The sequence below is a fragment of the Lonchura striata genome, chromosome 15 (genome assembly GCF_050655825.1).
Source record: "Lonchura striata isolate lonStrDom1 chromosome 15, ASM5065582v1, whole genome shotgun sequence".
In the NCBI taxonomy this organism is placed as follows: Eukaryota; Metazoa; Chordata; class Aves; order Passeriformes; family Estrildidae; genus Lonchura; species Lonchura striata.
This window is the reverse complement of record NC_140717.1, coordinates 14,322,582-14,345,573: the sequence shown is the minus strand read 5'-3', so window position 1 is coordinate 14,345,573 and position 22,992 is coordinate 14,322,582. Positions and strand designations below refer to the sequence as shown.

General features: G+C 46.2%; 1 protein-coding gene across 16 annotated transcripts in view; it reads left to right on the top strand.

Annotated features, from left to right (window-relative positions):
* PITPNM2 (phosphatidylinositol transfer protein membrane associated 2) overlaps positions 1-22,992 on the top strand; it is a 122,223-nt gene that overhangs the window by 84,401 nt on the left and 14,830 nt on the right. For 12 of the 16 annotated variants that reach the window (XM_085593327.1, XM_085593324.1, XM_021532739.3 and 9 more), the window contains 11 exons: positions 1,901-2,224; positions 5,061-5,156; positions 8,275-8,379; positions 9,230-9,300; positions 11,951-12,195; positions 12,655-12,844; positions 13,847-13,966; positions 14,281-14,492; positions 18,519-18,694; positions 19,061-19,231; positions 21,167-21,316. In XM_085593327.1, coding sequence (XP_085449453.1) covers positions 1,901-2,224; positions 5,061-5,156; positions 8,275-8,379; positions 9,230-9,300; positions 11,951-12,195; positions 12,655-12,844; positions 13,847-13,966; positions 14,281-14,492; positions 18,519-18,694; positions 19,061-19,231; positions 21,167-21,316 — 1,860 coding nt within the window. The remainder of the gene's footprint in view (positions 1-1,900; positions 2,225-5,060; positions 5,157-8,274; positions 8,380-9,229; positions 9,301-11,950; positions 12,196-12,654; positions 12,845-13,846; positions 13,967-14,280; positions 14,493-18,518; positions 18,695-19,060; positions 19,232-21,166; positions 21,317-22,992) is intronic. The other 4 variants (XM_021532743.4, XM_021532744.4, XM_085593326.1 and 1 more) reach the window with 1 other exon arrangement.

Below are 22,992 nucleotides of genomic sequence, written 5' to 3'. Positions count from 1 at the left end.
TTCAAGGTGTTCCAAGCAAGGTGGAATTGCACACCGTGGGTGTGGAAGTCCAAAGGGTGGTGGGGACAGCAAGTGAAATGTTTTATTGGCTTCCAGTGTGGGTGTGATGCAAATTTAATCTTGGGTTTTAAGCTCTGCTGGTTGTCAATCATAACAGGAGGTGAAGAGGCTAAAACATTCTCTTGTAGTTCTGCAAAAAGTAATCTGGCAGGGGAAATAACTCTGAATCTCAACTCAGGTCGAACAGAATTAAGGTGCTGAAGGCTGTCATTCTGCCCCAGAAGGTCACACTCTGCTGGCTCAAACTTGCCTCTCCCTTCTGAAGGTCTGTCACCAAAATACATCAAATATTGATAGATTTAATCTTGCTGTGTAAATGAAGTTCAGGTTGAGCTAGTCCGTGGCGTTAGCTGCTGATCTCAGTGGCCATCTCCTCTTGGCAGCCTGGCTTGGGATGACTGGTGACATTGAGGACTGACCAAAGAGCAGAACAGAAAAAAAGTGCTCAGACCTGGAAGGAGATAAACGTATAAAAACATGCTTTTTGTGTGTTTAAGAAAACAGAAAAGTGATTGCTGAAAACCAGCTGGATCTTTAGGCTGAACATCACAGAAGCTGTGACAGTGGTGGGATCTGTTTTCTGTACAGCAGGGAAGCTCGTTGCTGGCAGCACCTTAGAAAATCTGCACATGGTGGGACCATCCCGCTCTGGCCATGCTCCTGGAGATGGAGAGTGGCTTAAGAGGGCTGTCTTACCTCATGGTGGTGCTTAGAGAGCTCCATCTGCAGCTCCCAAAACCTAAATTATTCTAATGTAGCCTGTTGATTGCTCTCTCAATCCCACTGACAGAAAATCCCACTGATGCTTTTGTCTTGTCCTTCAACCCATCTCTGCCTCAGTTTCCTAGTAATTAAAGGGGGAGCAATATTAATTGATTGTTTATTAGCAGAAAAACTCCTGAGGATCAGTTAGTATTTACAGAAGCTTTAAAAGCATCATTACTGTTGTGTGATCCTATTAGAAATAAATAGCAGTTTGGAGGTTTGATCTGTTGTGAGCTTTTAAGGAATAATATTGGTGAAAATCCTGAGTGACTCCTATGTTTTAAAAGTGTTGGGGGGGTGATGATGTTACTGAGTGAGTCTAAGTCTTGGGGAGAGTATCTGTTGCCTGGTCAGGTGCCTTGTGTGTTAATACTGATGCTGCTCTTCCTTTCAGATATATGATACATTGAAATATTATAAATTGGCTTTACCCACTCAATTTTTCTCTTGCAGCAGAAGACAGATGGTATCTGCAAAATAAAGCATCTTTATTCCCTCCCTTACCTTGCTTTCTATCCCATTATCTCAGAAGCTCCAATTTGTGATGCTGTTTCACTGATACATAGAAACCAGGTGCAGAAAACGGGTTTCCAAGGACAGGAATGTGGGATGTGCTTCTGTAGTGTAACAACTGGGGAGGGCTGTGGAGCATCCATCAAGGAATGACTTGAAACTCTCCAGGATTAAAAAAAAATCAGTAGCTTTTTTCTTTTTTCTATTTTCTTTTTTTAATTACTTAGTTATATGTTTCATTTTGAAGGCAGGGTCCAAATGTTACAACTTCTAGAACTTTAGGGAGTTGAAACTGTGGTATGTGTTTGAAAGTTTTCCATCCAAAATTAGGAAATCCTTTTCCAAGTTAAAAGCAGTGACAGGAGACTGGCTGATCTCAGGTTGATTAGGAAGAATTGAGGAGATCAAGTAGATGAAGTGACCGGGTTGCCACCGTGACTGTGTGAAGGTCCAGCACTGCGGGTTGGGTGTCACTGTAATGTCCCTGCAGTGGTTTTGGGAGGGGACCACATTGGCTGGTGCAGTTTGAAGCTCTGCTGACAGGGCTGTTTTGGCTTGGCAGGGCTGCGGAAGGTCATGGTCCGGGCCCACCGACAGGCCTGGTGCTGGCAGGACGAGTGGTACGGGCTCACCATCGAGGACATCCGGCAGCTGGAGAAGGAGGCCCAGCTGATGCTGGCCCAGAAGATGGCCCAGTTCTGCGGTGAGAATGACCCAGAGCAGCACGGTGTCAAGGACACTCCTGGGGAGAAGGACGTGGAGCCCAGCACGGGGTCACCTGCAGACGCCGAGGACGCCTCTGCGAACAGCGACGCGGCCTCGGGCAGGTCGCTCACCAAGCAATGGTCCACCTCCTCCAAGTCCTCACGCTCTTCAAAGAGAGGAGGTAAGATGCTGTCTGTGACTTGCTCTTCTGAACTCATGGAGGTTGGGCTTTTGGGGAGGTGGATCATGTCTCCTTGTGATGGGTGCCTTTGGGATAATGTGTATTAGTCCTGTGAGTCCTGTTAGCTCGGAGGCCTTCTTTGCTGGTGCTGCTGGCTTAGTCTTTTCAGGTGACCTGTTTTGGGTTTGGGAAGGTTTCTAGTCATCCCATAACTGTGAGTCGGTGTCACGTGGCAGAGTTGCCAATGGCAGAAGCACAGAATCTGTAAAAACACTGTAGAGAAGCAGGCAGGAGCTGGCTGGCAGCACTGGGGCTCAAAAGACAGCCAGCAGCAGAGTTAGTCCTTGTTACTCAGGAGCCACTGGTGGCTTTCTAAGGCCCTTCCATGGTGTTCCCTTCTGGAGATCTGCTTATCCTTGATACCTGTGTCACAGCAGGTACGTGTGCTCCTTGGCCAGGGTTCTGTGGCACCATGTGCCTGTCATTTCAGGAGGGGTGTTTGGCTCCCTGGGGCTGCACACAGTGAAACATCTCGGCAGCTACTGGGGATATTAGGGCAGGAACCCCCAAAGGTGCGTGGGGGCTGCTCCCTTGCCCTGGTAATGATGTGCAGTAGCTGTTTGGAGATAAAACCTCACCCTGGGATTAGGTGGGACTGTACATTCCCTTTGAAACACCATTCAAGGAAGCTTTCAGGATTTTGATGTTAAAGCTCTGCTGTGGATACTCTGTAAGGGCTCAGCTTTAAGTGTTGGATTTTGTTACTCACCTCTCCCTTGGGACTCGCCTCGTTTTGCTGTACTTCCCTTCTTTGGACCTTTCTGTACAAAGGGGTGACTGCCTGGTGAGTTACAGCCACAAGGTTCAAGCTCTCAGCAATTCCCTCTCATGAGCCAAGGGCTGCTGGCAGCAGGGAAATAGCTCTCACTGCAAGAGGAGAAAAAAATGATGAAAACCCCAAGGGGCTGGATTTCTTCTAGTGATGGTGGAAGGGAACATCTGGGTGAGTGAAGCTTCTCCATCTGTCATATGCACTAAATATGGGGAGCTGAGTCTCCATTTTTATTTCCCACTCCATCACTGATTTCATCACAGGGTGAATGAGAGAGGAGCGGTAGCTTTACCTTGCGATGACTCACTTGAGTGAGCCCCAGGGAAGAACCTACCAGATGCTTCATAAATCACTGCATAAAGATAAAAATACTGGCTACTTTGCCTACACCAGGATTTTATATTGATGCACCCATCTCCCATTATGCTCCTTGCACAAACCCTCTTTTCCACTGCTGACATGATCACTGGGAGCTGGAGTTTTCAAACCTCTCAGGATTTCACTTGAAGGTTTTCACTGGGAGTAAAGCATGAATTTCTTTTCAACTGCAGAATGTCTCATCTTTTACAAGGAAAAGTAACGAAAGAAATTAATTGTGATGTGCTGGGAAGTACGTCACACAGATATTTTAATCCTCCTTCATGCTGGCAGCACATTACCATATGGAAGCAAGGAGGGCTGTCGCGACGCACCGCCACCTCCAGCTGAAAAAAATGCCTTTTCTCCAGAAGATTTCCCTTTTCTCCACCACCGAGCGAGACCTCTGGCGATGGCAGGACCCTTGTCACCCTCCCCTGTGTTATTAGGTGCTCTATTTTTAGCAGCTATTATGCGAGTGCCTTGACGTCACTCCGGGTGAATGAGCTCTGCTCTGCCACCTCCTCGCTGGCTGCTCCCAGGCTGGGCAGAGGGGTGCTGGGGGCTGCTGAGCTGCAGTTACATGACTCTGCACAGTCCTTGTTCCATGTGACAACCGGGTGGGAGATGAGAAGAATTTTACTTATATTTTCAACTCTGTTGGAACAATAGCGTGAAACGGCTCGTGCGGCTGTCACAGTAACTGGAGCCTTTCAGGCTCTTGTACATGCTGAATGAGAACTTGTCCGTCTCCTCGGGTTTTTGCTGGGTTAGGTGGCTGCTGTGAGTGCTTTGTGTGCTCTGTGTGACAGCACCAGGGGACAAACCCCCTCTTCCATCGTTCTCTGGACAGCTCTCCCTTCAGCAGGCGGCTGTTCCGAGCCAACTTCAGCCGAGAAGTGCTCGGGCTGGATGGTTGCTAAATTATATCTGAAAAAAAAAAAGAAAAGAAGGAGCCATAATGTGTATATATTTAGCTCAGAGAACTCTGGAGGCGAAAGTGAAAGGGAGTAGGTAGGTGTGGTAACAGGAGGGCAAACAGCACTACAAGGACTTTGGGGTTTCTCCTTGCTCTGTCAGGACCACTGCTCCAACAGCTTCCTTTGAAGTAGTTGGATAGCGTGTTGTTTAAATCATTCAAGTTTAAAGTTTAAACAGATCTCTAATCCAATTTGTGTGGAAGCAATTTCCTTCCAGAAAACAGATTATTTCTCTCCAGGCTGCTCTGCTGAGCTACCCACCCGAAAGTTAGCAAAGCAGAGGCATGGCTTGTGTGCTGATGAGAGGCACGGAGAGAGCTTCCAATCAGCCTGCTTCCTTCCTAATTGCAAACTTTAAAACCCAGCTGATTTTGCACGTCCTACTAACAATTATAAATAGCTGCCATTCAAAATAGCAGAAGAGTGATCCAAGCAGCTTTGCTTTAATGTAGCATCTTGCTGGCAGGTTCTACCAACAGTAAACAAACAGGATCTGTAAAGCAGTACACTGACATCACACCAGCATCATCGGGGTTTTGTGTTTTTTAATATTGCAGCAGTGAATTTTCTTGGAGAACACATGATTCTTCCTCCAGCAAAGATCATGTTGGGAACTCTCTGTCTTGTCGATGTAGCGTTTCGCATAAAGCTTTTTTGTTTTTTCCAGCAAGTCCCTCACGCCATAGTATCTCTGAGTGGAGGATGCAGAGCATTGCCAGGGATTCGGATGACAGCTCAGATGATGAATTCTTTGATGCACATGGTACGTGGAGCCTAAATCACCATCGTTTCTTCCCTGAAATGGTGGGGTAAGAGAACGGAAAGCATGAAGGGCGGGGGGTGAGCAGGGAAGGAAGAGAGACTTTTTTGCTTTGAAGTCTTTTCTTTCTGACCGTGACGTACAGCTTCTTCCAGCATCACCCAGCAGACTCTTACATTAATGCAGCACCATTTCAGGTGCAGGTTGAGCTGTTTGAGGGGATCTTGAACAGTCTTAGCCCTAGGGGCTGTATTGTATTTGGTGCAAATGAGTGTGCATGAAATCCAGCAATACTAACTGGGGCTGTGGGTGTGTCCTGATGATTCACTGTGAGTTATTATTTTTCTAATTTGTTTTTTAATCAGTAAGAGGTTATGATTAATTGTCCTGTCTGGGCCTGAAGAGACCCAGATTTGCCTTTATTAACTCCTCATTCTCTCCAAGAAATACAACGGCGAATGCAGCAAGGTACTTCAGGTGCCAAAATTAATCAGTGTTGATTCCAGAGTTCTCAAATTAACTTTGATTATCTGCATTAAGAGAACGCTGTTATATTTTTTTCCTCTGTGCAAGTGTGTGTGAAGAAGCTTTGTTCCACTGCTCTCATTTTATATATTGTGCTTAATGCAAATTTAAGCCTGAAGGGCTCCATCTCTATTGACAACAGATGGACTCTCCTCCTGGCTGGTCTGATGGAAGTGAGAGGTGCAATATTTGCTGATAAAGTTGGGAAATGCAGTTGTTAAAAGATGACACCCCAGTTTCGCAAAGCAGAATTTCACTGGTGCTCAGCTGAAGTTCAACCTACAAAAATGGATCGTGTTGTGTTCCAGAAGAGTTCTGCCATGAGTGTTTAGGCATGAATCTCAAAGTGTGGGGTAGAAAGGGGTGTGTTGTGGTGAGCTGCACAGCAGCAGCTGAAATGTCTGGGATGTGTAAATTGGGATAAAAGTGTGTCTCCTGCCAGGAAGGGGAAGGGCCAACTTAGTTTAAGTGTCGCTATTTATTAACTTATGTAGCATTTACAACAAGTATGTGAGGGATTTATTGGAGCAATATAAGGGAAGAGGAGTGAGTCATCCAAACAGCACCGTCACTATCCACTCGCTTTTTGCCTTTTTAATTACTCAGTAATAAAACTGAAATGGAGACAGCTCTGCCTGGGATCCAGAGCCCAGGGAATCCCTGGCATGCTCCTAACAGGCCTGGGAAGGGGAATTAACAAAAAAATGAGCCTTGTGCACCTCTGTTGCAATACTCGTAGGAGGTTGCTAAGAGTAAAAGCAGCTGCTCTCCTGCGAGTCTCCGTGTATGCACAGTTTGTCCTCTGCAGTCGGCACGGTTGGGTTGAAAAGTCTGCTTAAATCTGGTGGGATTTTGGCTCATGAGTCAAAGCCTTGGGGTGCGTGTGCAGGACCAGAGCCCCATCCCCAGGAGGGACCTCTCGGTGCCCCTTGGCCTGCAGAGACTCAGGTCTGGGAGCAGGGATGAGGCTCTGCTCGCAGCTCACGCTGCCCCACTCGGTGCCATGGGAACTGGCAGGGCTCCGGATGAGTCAACAGCCAGCAGAGCTCCTCAGAAGTGCTTCCCATCCACACACTCCATCTCCTCACAGTGCAGTGGGCGTAACCTGAGCCCAAGAAGATTCCTTGTCTCCAGCTTCCCACTCACCCTCTTTCACTGGAAAAGATAGTGACAAATACAGTAATATCGAGTATCTATCCTGTAATAAATGCTAATAATGGGAGTAATATCCCATTCAGGGATCACTTGAGCAGCAGTAAGGGCTGTAATTAGACCTCTCAAGGAATTAAGTTTAATATTTAGATTAAGTTGCTGGAGGAGCTTAGAGTGCAGTCGTCCTCTTAATTCTCTGCCAGCACGTGTGTTACAGGCCTGTGCTTTCCACTTGCTCTGGACAGGCAGCTCCAGACTCCTGTGTGCAGGGAAATTGGGATTTACTCAAATTCTTTCCATGGCTGAAAAAGGAAATGGCATGCTGGTACAAAAATTTCCAGGTTGCTCTCTTTTTATGGTCAAAGTTGAAATAGAAACTCCTAAAAATAATCAGACTTTGCTTGCATCTTCACCTAGTGCCCTTCATACATTTTTTTCTTAAGCTATTGCTCAGATTTGCTGAAAAGATTCATATATTTCATAACCTTTTTTGTTCCCCATTGCAGGATTCTTCAGCTAATTATTTTCTTAGTAACTGTACAGCAATAAGAAAGGGAAATCCTAGTCTGGGACTCTGAAGATTACAGCTTTTAGATCTTCCAAGATATCTGTAATTACTGCTGTTATTACATTATAACTCTTTATTAAATTTACAAGCCCAAAATTTTCAGGAAAGACATACTAAGCACAGAGGTATAAATAAATTAGAAAGCACTTAACCATTGTAGCAGCAAAAGATGCATCTTGAATGGAAAAAAAAAAGACAGCGAGAGAGAGAAAGGAGAGGTCCCCTTTGTATGTCTCTTCCTTTTAATTACACTTTTAAGAACATAATATTTTTGGGACCCTTATTCTTTGTTGATTACAGTTGAACTGAGCCAGGGGATTTGGAAGATACTGAGACAGACACACATGGATCTGCCTTTTCCTGCCTATCTCCTGAGGAAATCAGCCTGTGGAGTTCACGTTCCCTTTATTGCTCCTGCTTTTTTAGGTGCTTGGTCCTATGAGCAGCAGTGATCCTTGTCCCTTCTTCCCCCAGAGAAATCCCACAGCTCTCAGACAGGGCTGGGAGGATCCCAGTGGGAATTCTTGCCTTGTCCTCCCCTGTGCTGGAGCATTCTGACTGCTTTGGCACAATCAGAGAGCATGGCAAAGCAAAAGGCCCAACGTGGTACCATTAAAAATCCAGATTGCTTCTTTCCATGTTTCAGGAGTTTTGTTTGTTTAAGTCATGCAACTAAAACATTTTGTTTACTTTTCAAAAGGTACTTTGGTTTCTATATAACAAAAACTGATAAAGTATATGGTTTATTTTGACTTAAGCTATCCAAATGTGTATAGATTGAACAGAGTTGTGGGGTTTATTTAGAATTCTGGGTTTTGCTCTTTTCTGTATACATGTTTTTCTGTTTGTGACTCTCAAAAAATCTGTTTTTTAAAGAGGACTTGTCTGACAACGAGGAAATGTTCCCGAAAGAAATAACCAAATGGAGTTCCAACGATCTGATGGATAAAATTGAAACCCCCGAATGCGATGATGTCCAGGGTAATTCTTTTCCAAGTACAAACTGCATGTGCTATTTTACAGTATTTCCAGGCAATTGTCACAGCCTCATTGTGAACAAGGTAAAACTTGTTATCCTCATCTCACAAAGGGAGAAGCCAAAGACAGAGCATTAAAATGACTGCCCAGCGCTGCTGGAAAAGATTTGCTCAGTGGGAGCTGGGATAGCTTTTGATTCTCTTTTATTTTCCACATTGGTTTGGCTCCTTTGTGTGCCAGCCAGGGTTCTCTCATATAATGATGAAATATCCCAGCTCTGTCTCAAATGACTTGAATTTTCCTGGCTCTTCTTTCCTTTTGCTCCATCCTTTGTTGCTGACTGTATCTGCCTTGGTTTTATTTTCTGCTCATCATTATGAAATGGTGAAAGGAAGCTGTAGCTCCTCAGCCAGAGCGATTCACGGTGGAAGGTGACACTCAGGCTTTTTCTACAAAGTCAGTCTGTGTAGGCACAGGTGTAGGAATACATCAGATCTCTACTCCCCAGCGTAGTTCAAGCAATTCCTTTTATTTTCCCACAAACCAATCATTTCTGACAGTCGTGCAGGGATTTCCCATTGTTGCCATCCTTAATAAAGCAGCAGTACCAGATCTCTGTAATGAGAGAAGAGCTCACTAATGTCCTCAGCTCTCGCCCAGGTTATGTTGGAAAATAAATGACCCAGCATTGCCCAGGCTTCTCAGGTGGAAGGAGGCAGGAAGGAGGGAGAGGATGATTTGATGAAATAATGAAGGAGATGTGAGGCATTGGAACAAGCAGCGTCTTTATGGAAGAATGTCTTTGCCAAAGAGCATCTGGCAGTGCTGACATTTTACACCTCTGTGCTTCCAGGTGACTTGTACCAGGAGACATCAGCAGAGTACCACGTTGGCTCCAGCGTGGAGAGGCTCAGCATCATCGAGGTGAGTGCTCTGGCTTCTTGTAAAGAGATCCTTTGCTGCTGGAATGTCTCTGTGTGGGATAAATGGGTCCCTTTGTTGGGAGCAGTGTCTTGTCTCCATGTGTTGCTGAGCCCCAGTAACACCCGTGTCCTTCTGTAATTCCAATTTAAGGGATTTTTCACCCATCTTTGGAACATCATATAGAAAACGCTGTGTAGTTTGCAGGCAGCATCAGGTATCTAGCTGGAAAAAAATGGCAATACTGTGGGGATCAGAGCAGCTCAAGGGTAGAGCTATCCTGCAATGCCAGATGAGCAAGTGTGGATGTGGGAGCGGGAGAACAAATTCCTGCAGCACCAAGGTGCAAAGGACAGCACTCAGCTGTAGCCCACAGCATGGAGCTGCTCAGAGTCGTGTTTGGAATCCAGTTACAGCACAGCCTGTGGCAGTACTCTGGGCAAAATAATAAATAAATAACAGCACACTGAGCCAGCCCAGCTTTCTGCAGTTCAGAGTCCTGGTCAGACACCCCAGGCTGGCTGTTCTCATCCTGCCCTTCAGCAGCTGCCTGTCTGTGCTGCAGAGGTGGTGCAGCTGCTTTGCAGAGTGCCTGCATTGTGTCTGAGTGGTCCTTCAAAGATCATGAGTTGTGGAATTACTGTCTGTGCCAGGCTCTAAGTTCGTGGTGGTTTGGTTTTTCCATAATAGACAGAGAGCTCAAGGGCTGTGAGGAGAGTGGGTGGCTGGGAGAGGAACAGCTCTGGCCACCTCAAAATAAGCAAGTCAAAGCCCTAAGATTTCTCTTGGAGCTCAAAATGGTGTGGGAAACTCATCTTCCTCAGAGGGCTGTGCAAACTCAACCCCCTCCTGTTTCTGCCTTCATTTTAGAAAAAGAACAGACTTCAAAGCAGAATGAAAAAGACAGTTATTTGTAGTTGTTCACAAGCTGTCTGCTAAAACAGTATGAAATTCCTGTGCCTCCAATTGCAATGATTTTCAGGTTAAAAGCTTCCCTCACTTGAAGGTGGTTTGGGATTTAGGTGTTTTAAGAGGCTCCATATCTTACAAGGAAGTTCTAAATAGTTACCTCCACCCTTAAACTGATCAGCAGTTCCCCACTTCCTTCAGAGCAGAGGGTAATGAACTGAAAGGTGCCTCCAAATCACTGCTGATAAACTTCTGCATGACCTGAGCTTGGTGACTCATGTTGTTCTCCAAATGAACACTTAAAATCCTTGTCTGGAAGCAGAAGAGGTGCTGAGACGCTTTGAGGGCTCCTCCTGTGCCTCCACCCAGGGAAAAGTTCACTGTGCAGGTGCTAAAATTGGAGTCAGAGAAGGTTTGAAGAGCAGGCATGAATACAGTGGAATGGTGCTAAATAATTCAAGGCCATTCTTACGCAGGAGGTCTGGAAAAATCATTATTACAGACTTGGATGAGAGTTTTAATACTTCTGGTGGGCTGTGTAATAAGACAAGCTTTAACATTATCTGGCAAAAACGTGATGTATTTGTTAGGCTGCCAATGTGTGCCTGGGCATGCTTTCCTCCCACCAGCAGGTCTGCCAAGGACTCAGTCACTGCTCAAAGGATAACAGGTGACTGAAGATGCTAGAATTAGAAGAATTTGCCAAATGGAAAACACTGCTGCCCTCCATCCCTTCCTTCCCCCCTCTCAGTGGCAGCAGCTCAGGATGTTCTCAGGTGTTGTCTCTGCTAGCATAGGGGTCAGGTACAGAAGGATTTGCACAGATCTCGCAGGTGTGGGATGGAGGATTTGAGTCGCTGTGGGAGCTGTAAACACTGAAAGCCCTGGTAGCAAATAGATATTAAAAATAGTTACTGCTCTGTAATGTTACAGTACGTGCACATAGAGGCTCTTGTACCTGCCTGGGGCATCAGGATTGGGCTTACAACCCTTATGGCAGGGCATTAATGATAAGGATACAATGCACTCCTTCCCCCAAATTACAGCCTGTCTCTTTAGGCAAGGAATTGGTTCAACACAATAAACAAATCACCTGGACAGCCAAATTGAAATCCCTTACTGTGTTCATGCAGCAGTCTCCCAGCCACATGCTGGCCATCCTTGTGTTATGGGTCACGAACTTTTTTCTTTTCAGTTCCTCTTTTGCAACAGTTTAAGCAAATCTGAAGTCTTATTTATAACTTCTGTGTTAGGCAAACATGCGATGACTGATCTTCCCACAAGCTCTCAGTAACTTGCCACTTGCTGACCTGTTTGATCTCATTTCTTAATTTTGCTGAATGTGTTTCACTGCCAACTGCTTCAGCTGAGCTCAGCACCCCACAAAAAACAACACCCATCTCTTATTTCTGTATTTTTCCACCCTAATATACACAAGGATGTCTTCCCTGCTGCCATGTTTTACCTGGATACAATTTTATGCAGTTTTGGTTTTTTTGGGTGTTTTTTTTTTTTTAACTTTCAGCATTCCTTCTGTTTCTGACAAGTTACACTGAGGCTGTGTGTGCATTTGTGCATGCACAAGTGTAGGATAAGAGACCTGGAAGGAGTACTCAGGTTTTTAGCATTGTATTGTGGTGTATCTAATGGCCTTTGCCATAAATTAATTTGCCATAAATTAAGCACAAGTCCCACCCCTTTGAAAAATGAGTGTTTCTGTGTGCTCTCTTCCATCCCCACCTAGGATGAATCAGTGCAGCCATTAATGCAGCCAAGTAAAATCCATGTCCTCCTCTTGGTCCTCCATGGAGGGAACATCCTGGACTCAGGAAGTGGTGACCAGAGCTCCAAGCAAGGGGATGTCAACACCATCACGACCGTGTTTGACACGGTGATGAGGGTGCATTACCCAGCTGCTCTGGGACACATTGCCATCAGACTTGTCCCTTGCCCAGCCATCTGCTCCGAAGCATTTTCCCTGGTGTCCAGGTAAGTTGATGCTGTTTTATCATGGAGTGGTGGTTTTTTGGGGGGTTTGTTTTGTTTTATTTGTTTCCCTGAGATGTTCTGCATGTAGCACTGGGAGCTCTGACTGTGCTTTGAGAATATATTTATTAATGTACCAGCCAGGCATTCAATCCCGATTTCATACTTAGCTGCAGTGAATACAGTAATTGTGCAGCACAAGTTCTGAGATTGATTTATTCTAATTAATCCAATAAATACTAAGGATTTAATTCCTTGTCTGGAGGTTGTTCTGTCAGTGTAAGTATGTTGTCCTTGAAGATTTATGTTTGATGGGAGGGAAAGATTTATTGCACTCTCACCCACTCACAGAGGAATAAATGGCCTTTCTGTCTTGAGGCTTTTTTTTATGAACCACAACACTTGACTGTACTGCCTGCAAGTTGTTTTCCCCATATTCTCAGTGTCTCTTGCCTTCTGCAGCCTCAGCCCATACAGTTATGACGAGGGCTGCCTGTCCAACAGCCAGGATCACATTCCCCTCGCTGCGCTCCCCCTGCTCGCCACGTCCTCCCCACAGTACCAAGAAGCCGTGGCCACTGTCATTGTCAGAGCCAACCAGGCCTACAGTGAGTTCATCAAATCCCAGGAGGGCACCTCCTTCAATGGCCAGGTGAGCCAGGGGCTGCTCAGGCCACAGCTAGAGGAAGAGCACGTGAAGCAATTTCTTTCTGAAACTCTCTTTGCCATAAATCTCTCAGGAGGGATGAAAATATGGCAGTGCTGGGCTGCAATAAGGAAGTGTTGTGCTTTCCATTTCTTTTTTTCTGAGAGGGAAAGATTATTGCTTGTATGCTGTCCTGAACCTTTGGGATTCGAAGGAAAGCTTGAGTTTGTGTTCAGAAAAAGCTATGAAGTTAGTCAGGTTTCAGTGTGACACACCTTGCCAGAGCAGGAATTTTGCCTTTGTTACTAAACATGGTCTTGTCCCTATTGCAAACCAAGGCTGTTTAAGCATTCCTGGCTTTAAAGGACCTTCAGCAGCTCGTGCTGAAGCTGTTGCACCCGTGGGTTTATGTTTTGAGGCTGTGCAGCTGCTGCACCCCATAAAGAGCACAACTGAGCCTCACACCCCTGAGCAGTGTGACTCCTCAGCCCCACAAGGGCAGAGAAATGAGAGGAGCTGTCACACTGCACTGCTGAAATGTGGTTTATTCACCTTGAGCTTCTTCCCAGCCAGCCCTCTCCTTCCCAGGATCTTGGTGCTTTGCTCTGCCTGTCTGCTCATACCCTTGGAGGCAGAACACTGTTATCCCCTTGGGATAGAAATGGGCAGAAGCTTCCCTGAGGTAGCACAGGCAGCAGGCCAGGGGGATCCAGCTTGGTTTCTGCAGTTAGCACCAGGATCAGGGCTCTGCCTTGCTGTCCTGTTGCTCCAGCTGGCTGGTGGGGACAGCCAGGACAGCTGAGCTGTGTGAGAGGATGAGAGTCTGCAGGCAGGGATGGATTTCACTGGCTGAGCAGTTTTACTGATGAAGGCACTGGGCATCCATCACTGTAATCCAGCACTCTGTCCAACTGTTAGTTCTGAACTGAAGTCAAGGGGCATTTTTTTTTTTTTAATTTCCTTTTTATTCCTCCTCCCTGTCCTCCCCTGCTTCTGTTCCCTTCTCAGGTGTGCTTGGTAGGGGACTGTGTTGGAGGGATCCTGGGATTTGATGCCTTATGCTACAGCAACCAGACCGTGTCCGAGAGCCAGAACAGCAGTCGGCGAGGGAGCGTCGTGAGTGTCCAGGTAATGCTGGCTCCCAGTTCCTGCCCAGACCCTGGTTTGAGTGAGGATCTCCTCAAGCAGCAAAGACTGTTCCTTATCAGTGGCAGACATGTCTCAAGGTGCACATGGGCGTCAGTTTGGGTGTGTTTGCTCTAAACAGGGATGCTTCACCCTCTGGTGTGAAGCATCACCCACACTTTGGAGAGTGACTGGGCCTGAGATTCTGTACTGGCCTCAACTGGATCTTGGGTAAATGGGGAAAGGAGGATAGGAGGGAGGTGTTACAATGTGGGTGTATTATTAATTCAGCTAAACCCATACATTTCAAATCCCAGGATACCGACCTTCTGTCTCCTGGGATAACGGTGAACAACAGCCACTGTTCCAGTGGCTCTAATCTGGAAGCCAGCAGACACCTCAGCAGGAGCAACATTGATATTCCTCGTAGCAATGGAGAAGATCCAAAGAAGCAGCTGCCACGAAAAAGGAGTGATTCATCCACCTATGAGCTGGACACAATAAAGCAGCATCAAGCCTTTCTTTCAAGGTAAGATTTAAGATTTGGAAAGAACAGATCCAGCAGTGTCCTGGAGCTGAGGGTGGGGTATCTGTGGAACCCGAGTGTTGCTTTGTCATCCTGTGATAAGCAAGGTGTAGGAAAACAATTTAGATTAGAGGGTTATCGATTTCAGTATGTTGTATATGCAAAAAAAAAAAATAAAAAAAAAATTACAGCTTTCTTGCTGAGTGGCACTGAGAGAATCCAGCTTCTCTACTGCATCAGTGGTGCAATGGCAAGAAGCCCTTTGAGCTGTTGTGTGACAGCCAAGGCAGTCAGGGAGCTGCTGCTCTGCTGTGCTCCAAGTGTGGGATGGAGGTCAGAAGCAAATGGAGAAATCGTGTAAGGGAACTCAGCAAAGCAGAACTGGGAACCCAGCTTTGTATTAATCTTAAAGCATCTCTGAAACCTGATTTTGAGTTATTCTGTCCCCTGCCAGGGCTGCTTCATTGCACCAAGGACATATTTCAAATTTGCTTGTCACTGTTGAAGCCCCCAGTTTCACATTTTTAAGCTTTTTCAAATGGACAGTCAGAAGTGTGTTTGTTCACATAACCCATGGAATTTTCACAGCAGTCTGCCCATGGCCACTGGTCATTCAGGGATTATTTCTATAAATCCAGAGGATTTTTCTGACTGAATCTTCTTCAGCCTCTGGAAGTGGACAGCCCAGAGCTTTTTCTCCTGCAGACCTGGAGGAACTGCAGTAAATATGCTCTTAATCCCTCTTCTCTCATGTCCCAGGAACTGGGAAGCAGTGTCCCCCACAGTAAATCCCATTATCTGCATTGCAGCTGCAGCCAAGGCTGTTCCTCTTGCCCTGTGCTGAGCTGAAGACTTCCCCTGCATTCCTCCCCCTCCATCACTACTTGGAGTCATTGTTTTAGCACAGGGATTTGTGTTGTTCTGCCATGTCAGGGCCCTTTGGTAAATGATTTATGGGGAGAGAAGGTATCGAAGTGAATGTTGTTGGTGCACAGAGATAGGATATTCAGAAAGACAGCTGCATTTACAAAATCCACAGTGAGGTTCTTGGCTATTTCCAGCAGGTTAATAAAAGGAAATCAGGCTCTTGTTCTTGCCTCCTCAAAACAGTCTCCTGTATTACAGGGAAAATATGAGTTGTGCAAAAATGTGCTGATTTTCTTCTTGTTACTGACCTCAGGGGCACAGACTCAGTTAAGGAAATCAGGCTGGAATCTTCATGCATTTTTACACCTATTTTAGAGTAAGTGCTGGGCCTGATATGGATAATGGATTGCTTATTTTGTTGTTCCAAATAGCTTTCTGCTGCTCCTTCCTGTTCCAGCTCTGAAGGGCTCTGCCTGCACCCAACATGCAGCACTTGTGGGTCCCTGGCAAGAGCTGTTTGGATTCAGTGGGGTGACAGATTGGTGCATTTTTACTTCTTAAGAGTTTTATGTGTTTCTAAGCCTCCCTTTACACCTTGGGCTAAAAATTAGTCTCTTCCCAGAACTCAAGACCAGGTTTCCTTCAGGGAAAGGGGCCAGGTTGAAGCTGCAGTAGGAATTCTCTCTGCATGTCTCTCACTCAGCTCTGTGGTGCAGGGGAGGCTAGGGAGCAGGGATTCACCTCCTCCCTGGTACAGGAGAGGCTGGAAAACGGGGATTCACTCATTCCTGATGCAGGAGAGGCTGGGGAGCAGGGATTCACTCATCCCTGGTGCAGAAGAGGCTGGGGAGCAGGGATTCACTCATCCCCTCCTGCAGGTCAGCTGGATGTCACTCCCACGCCCATCCCTGGACGTTGTTCTCCCAGCCAGCACCAGCAGAATGCCCATTGGCCTCTGCCATCAAGGAATGATTTTTCCCATGCAAAAACCAAGCCCTTGTGTGACGTGGCTTTGAGCAGAAGGTTGGCAGAACAGAGCCAAGTTTTCCTCCAGGGCTCGGCAGACGGGCAGCCTGGCACACAGGGACCTTGCTGTCCGTGCCCACTGCAGATTTCTGCCTGTGCCAAAGACTCATTTTTATTCATGTATCAGACCTGCCCACTTCTCTGGGATAATGCCCAGCAAGCCAGAGCAGCATCTGGAGATTACAATCACACATTTATTTTTAAATTCAGTCCTTCTGCAAAACTACATTATTTCTGGCTGTGCCGTACTTGTATTATTGTAAATGAGTTGATTTGCTTCTGAAATCCATAAGCTCCTGTTTAATTAATGCATTCAGTACATCTGCTGCTCTTTAAAGGGAGAACAGGGCACTGCAGGTTGCTTGGAGCATGACTGATCCAGAGTTCCCCTTGGCTCTCATTTCTTTTGATTGCTGAAAAGACGATACCAAGTTCCCAGCAGAAGGAGTGAAGATGCCCAAAATGCTCCGTGCTGTGCCTGCTGCTCTGCTTCTTCCTTTCCCCACCAAGAGATGCTGAGGGAAGCTGTGGGGAATACACCAAACACCCCCTGCACCCATCCTGCCATGGGGATAGCTTTTCCTCTGGAGCCTTTGTTGGAATCCCGTCGCTGTCACTCTGCCTTCAGCGAAACCGAGCGTCTTCCAAATGCCTTTGCATTCCCCACACGCAGCAAACTCGCTGCCTTGCATCTTGTTAGCTGAGGCAATCGTGGCTCCACCAAAGGTGGCTTGTTCTCAGAGCTGTTTCAGGGCTCTGCAGCTCTGATCCCAGGCAGCCTCGTCTGCATCACAGAAACAGGAGCAGGCTCCTTTGAGCTGTCACTGCTGTAACCTCCCGTTGTTCCTCCCGTTTTTGACACCACTGTTTTGACTCCCTGTGATGGGTGTGTGTCTGGCATAAGTAACTTATCATTCCCTGGCTGGGAGCTGGGAGAGCAGAGCCGTGCACGCAGCTCCAGAGGGAACACGGCGGCGCAGCAGGAGCAGGCGGAGGCTCAGCATCCTCTGGGAATGGTGTTCAACACAGGAGCTGTCTCTGGGATTATTCCTTATTTGCCACGGCAGGAAAGCAAAGTCTGCCTGAAACCTGGTTTTCCTCCCCAAAAATGTGAGCATTTGCAGCTGCTCCCAGGCTGTGGCAGTGTCTGAGGGGTCTGTGAGCAACTCCTCCGTGCTGAGGATGGTGGGAACAGCTCTGTTTTGGGACCACAGCAGTGCTGGGCTGTCACTGTCCTCAGAAGCAGCCTTGATGAGCCAGAGCTGTTGCACATGAGGGTGTGACAAATACTGGTCACCACCTGGGGTTTTGTTTTGGGGCCACAGAGCTGTCAGGAGATTGTTGGATCTGCACCATTCCCAACTCCAGGCCAGTAAACCCTTTATCCAACCCATCTCTTACGGTATCCATGTCTCCTACATGTTTTATAGAACCTGTTCTGATGCTTTTTTAAGTGTTTGCAAACACCCTCTTAAGGCACTGCTGGTACTGCCTTCAACTCTCTGCTTCTAATTATAATAACCCATACAGCTGCCACTGGAATCTGCACAACCTGGAGAGCAAAGGAATATGCAGCTTTATGCTTTTGGCTGGGAACAGAAGCATCTCAGAAAGCCTTTTGTGAACCAGGTTATCAGTGTTACACATCTGTCATTTAATTCTCCCAGATTTAGACTGCAAAGAAGCAACTCTCCCTAACATGGGGGTGGATTCCCAGGATTTTCACCTAAGCAGCCCTGCTGCTCTTTCCTCAGTGTCCAAGGAAAATGAGAATTTAAATCTCTGTGTTAAACCTGTGCATTGCCCAGCCTGCACAACACAGAGGCGGAATTTTGCAAACAGATTTGACACCTGAGAGAGGAAGGAAAATCTGGACATGTTCTATATAGTAGCAGCAACCACAATTTTGCCTCCTTAAAAAACATTTTGAGGAGATGGTGTGCAAATGAACTCACCTGAAGCTTGGATTTGTACATTTAAATTATGCCAGTGCAGTGGGGTCACTGTGGGTTGATTAGCACAGTTCCTTCACTGAAGAGATAGAAATTATATCCACTGTCAATCACTAATCCAGGCTTTAATTATGAAAACACAGTAAGAATATAATTGAGATTTTATTTTCTATTCTTGTCCCAGTTTACATTCTAGTGTCCTGAGAAACGACCCCACATCCAGGCGATCCAGCAGCTCCACCATGCTGGATGGAGGAAATATTGGGAAGTTTGACTTTGAGATCTCCGACTTCTTCCTCTTTGGTTCTCCCTTGGGTCTGGTGCTTGCACTGAGGAAAACTGTAATTCCAGCTCTTGACAGTAAGTCCTGGTGCAAAGTGCTCCCTTGGTGGGTGGTGTAAGCACCTCCTGCTGCACTTGCAGGAGTCTGGTTAAAGCCAAACATTTCTCTATCACGTTTATTGCACCGTAAAGAAGCAGATCTCCCTGTGCTCTATGCACCACCGATTATACCACTTCCAAACATGAAAAGTGCTGGGCAATTCTTGAGTCTGTAAACATGGTAATAAATTGTTTCAGTTGACTAAACTAGGAGATGAGAGAGATGATAAATCTTTTGCAATTTCGTAACCTGACACTTGTCCTTTTTAGAGACAAATATCTACAATATTCTAACAAGCGATATTTTGATACTTGAGGGATTTTTTTTTTCTTTTGTCTTTTTAGTCTATCAACTCAGACCAGCTTGTCAGCAGGTCTATAACCTGTTCCACCCTGCAGACCCATCTGCTTCACGTCTCGAGCCTCTTTTGGAGAGGAAGTTTTACCTTTTGCCCCCCTTCAATATTCCCCGGTACCAGAGGTTCCCGCTGGGCGATGGCAACTCTGCTGTTTTGGGTGAGTCCCTCTGGAGCCACGTTAGCTCTTAAAGGCTTCCAGCCACAGTTATCAACACAGGTGGAAATGGTGAGAAGGAGAACTGGCCCTGTAGCATTAGCTTGTTCCTGATTTATCAGAAAAGGAGTTTTCTTCCAGTGAAATCAGTGCCTTGTGTTCTATGTGCCCTCTGTTTGGCACACAAGGGCCTCCAGCTGCTGAGGGCCATGAGGTGGTGACCTCTCTGTAAAGGCTTCTGTTTTACACCCAGCCTGGTGCTTGTGATTGAGAGTGAATGAAACACAACTGAGTTGGCAGAATTTAGGACTTGGAGGGCCAGAGAAGACTGGAGGGAGCAGAGCCTACAGCGAGATGATGAGATGATTTACTTGTTTGCATCCCATTTGTTTGATATTTGAATCATGCAGGACTAAATGAAGAAGACAGTGTAACTAGAGCTGATAATTCTGGTGACCCTCTGCATCATTTTAAAGTTGAAAATCCAAAGAAGTGGCCTTCTATATGTATCAGTGTCTTCAAGTATTGTAATTGCTCAGTCTAGAGGCCTGATTTGTTAGATGGGCACAAACTAAACCCATGTTTAATGAAGTGAATAAAATGCTTTCTGCAGGCCCCACTCACTTGTCAAATTTAGCCAAGATCTTGCTGCAACACTTTTTAAAAATGGATCCACCCACAACTGCATTTGTACCCAGGCCAGTTACAACAGCTCAGGGAATCTATAGCAACTTGAAGAGCAATTTGCTTTTTGGGTGTATTCTAGGTATCAGCTGCAAGGGGCTTTTTACAAAAAAAAAAAAAAAAGGCAGCTAAGCCTCTTACCTTCTTTCTCTTAAATACATCCCAGAGCCTCTGTTGTCACTGAAGTCAGAGGTAGAGGCCCCATTGACACTAAACCTCTGTTCTGGTTATCACTGTGGACAGCAGCAGGAATATTAGAGCCCCCCTGGACCTCTGAGTTGGCTGTGTTTGGAGAGACACTTGCTATGCAGTGAACTTGAACAGCAATTAGCTCTCCTATGAGAAGAGTAGAGTGATTGCAAAAATTGCAAAACCTCTAGGTCTGAGCCTTGTTATTTTAAGAGATACTGCTCTGCCTGGATGAATAAAACTGACAAAAACCAGCTTTAAATTCTCCTTTTCCTGTAAGAGAAAGCCTCTTCATTTGCTTATCAGAAAGTAACAGGCTATTCCTTTCCATTAGGAGTCCACATTGTGATGGGCACATTACCCAGAAGGACTAACCATGATTCACCAAGCTGCTCCTAAAGTTAGTGTTCACTGGAGGGCACTCCAGAAAAGTTAATTGCTGCTATAATTAAGCTGTATGTTTTGCTGATCACGTAAAATTCAGGTGCTCAGTTATAACCGGTTCTGTACAAAACCTTGTGTAACACTGCTTGTGCACATCTCTTCATGCAGGTAGCTTTTTTGGGAGTCCACCATTCAAAAAGCCTCTCAGGCTGGTTTTTCCCCCCATTTTCCCATCTGTACTAAATGCTGGTCCCTGTTTCATTTCAATGAACTTGCAGAGCAAAATCAAACTCACATCCCTGCTTACTCCTGTGCTTTGCATTGTGTAGGCTGTGAGTCTGATTCTTCCCTTACAGCATATTTTTTCCACTCACAGTAAAAAAGATTTCTCTGGATCTGCTGTGTATTTATGGATTTGGCTCAGAAGGGGGTGAAGATGCCTTCCTTTTGTTGTTGAAATGCCATCATTGTGTTCTCCTCTGCTCCCAGTTAATCTCTGATGTTGGTCTGTTTGGAAATCACCCGTTTTGTTTCTTTTACTCTATTTGAAGGTTGTCTGTTCATTGAAGACTCATAATTAAGTGCTGGGGTGTAACTGTTTGTATGTTTAACACTTTGTGGCCGCATGTCTGTTGTTCTTTGTCCTTCTGTTATGTTTTTTTTTTCCCCATCTGCTTCTAGTTGAGACAATCCAGAACAATCCCATCCTCCTGATGGAAAGTAGCCCTCTGGGTGCTCTCCAGCACCAGGACAGCTTCATGGAAACAAGTATCCCCGTTCCCGTACTGAATTGGCAAGATGTTTCCAATAAAAGTGCTGGTTGTGCTGAGTGTGTGTAATCTACACTTTTGTATTGTCTGTGGTGTTGGGTTCTTGGGGTCCTTTTTTGGAGATCACACTGTTGCCTCCTGGAGTTGAAATCTCTGTGCTGTGCCACACAAAATCACCACTGGGGATCACACTGGGAGAGCTGCTGTGGGAAAAGTGCTTGGGGTTATCAACTCTGTCCCGTTCTGCTGTAGATGCTGGAGGGGAGCTGCTGCCACGCACGAACTGGTTTGCTCTGGGCTGCTGGAAAGAGCCTTTGGCAGAGACAATCCCTGCTGGCCCTGCTCGTGTGGTGCTCACCGAGGGCAGCATCCCTTGGGAAAGGGTGTCCTGCAGTGTGCAGCTCCCAGCAGCCACGAATCACCGTGCCCAGAAGTCCAATTGATGTCCATGTCACACCAGATTTTGTCCCTTTGAGTATTTCCTGCTTGGACACTCTGAGCACAGCACTGAGGCTTTCCGACCCCAGGGTGGCTCTGCGTGTTGGTTATTTAAATTAATTTCTTGTCTCCCGCCTTAAAAGCAAAGTTTGATGCATTTGTTTTGCCTTATTTTCCATCATCAGTGCTGCATGGCCTCATTTATTCTGATCGTGGCTGGTGCTACATCTGCAATTTTGATGAGATTTGCCTTTGTTCTGTTTTTTTTTTCTTCCCCGCGTGTCTCACTTGCCCGTTCTCATTCCTTTCTCGGTGTTTTGCATTGAGAGCTGGGTTCTGCTGCCCTGCTTGCCTTTAACAAGCTGACCCTCACTGTCCCTGAGCAGTTTGGGCTCTTATGTGGTCATACAGGATGGCAACATCGCCGAGTTTTCCTGTGCTCTCCCCTCTGTCTCCTGGAGGTGCAGAGGATTTTCAGGTGTGCAGTTGCCACGTTGCCTGTGCTGTGAGGGTATGTGGTAAAGCAGAGGGGAAGGATCTGGTGCTGTTAATTAATCACCTGGGAGGTCCCTGGTGAAATGCCATTTCACTGTGAGCTGATACTGCCTGTGGTCACGACAGAGCTTGTCCCTTGCCCGTGGCAGGGGATTGGAATTAGATGGTCTTTAAGGTCCCTTCCAACCCAAACCATTGCAGGATTCTGTGATTCTCTGCTTTTTACATTGTGAGTCAAGAGCACAATGTGTCCAAGCAGTTCTTGATGCGAGTGTAGCAAGTGCTGAATCCCAGTTCAGCCACTGGACTGCAGGAGATTTCCAAAATCACCAAAACTTGTGGACAGCAGAAATCTGTTGCTGTTGATCTCAAGGTAGTGATTGTAGAGTGCCCAGCACTGACCAGTGACTCCAGTGTGAGCAGGGCCTGGCCTGTGCTGAGCAGCTGCCTGGCTTTTCTGTGGTTTTAAATTTTTTTTTTTTTATTGACCTGTGCATATTTTTGGATGGCTTTCAGTATTTCCTGCTTTGGTGCAATAGCTCAGTCTCCAAATAGCACATACCATATTCTGTCTTTCAGGTACCCCAAGGACTTACTGAGAGGATGGCTCAGGGCTCTTCCTTTATAAGAACATTGATAAATGAGTCCAAAAGTGAAAGAGCACAGCACCAAAATGAGTATTAAAGATTTGTAGGTAGGCCAAAACAAAAAAAGTGATTTGGCTTCCCATTTCCACTCCCCTGGAAGTGCAATTAAACCTTGGGCCATGGCATGGTTGTGCCATGTGGTTCCAGCAGCAGCAGG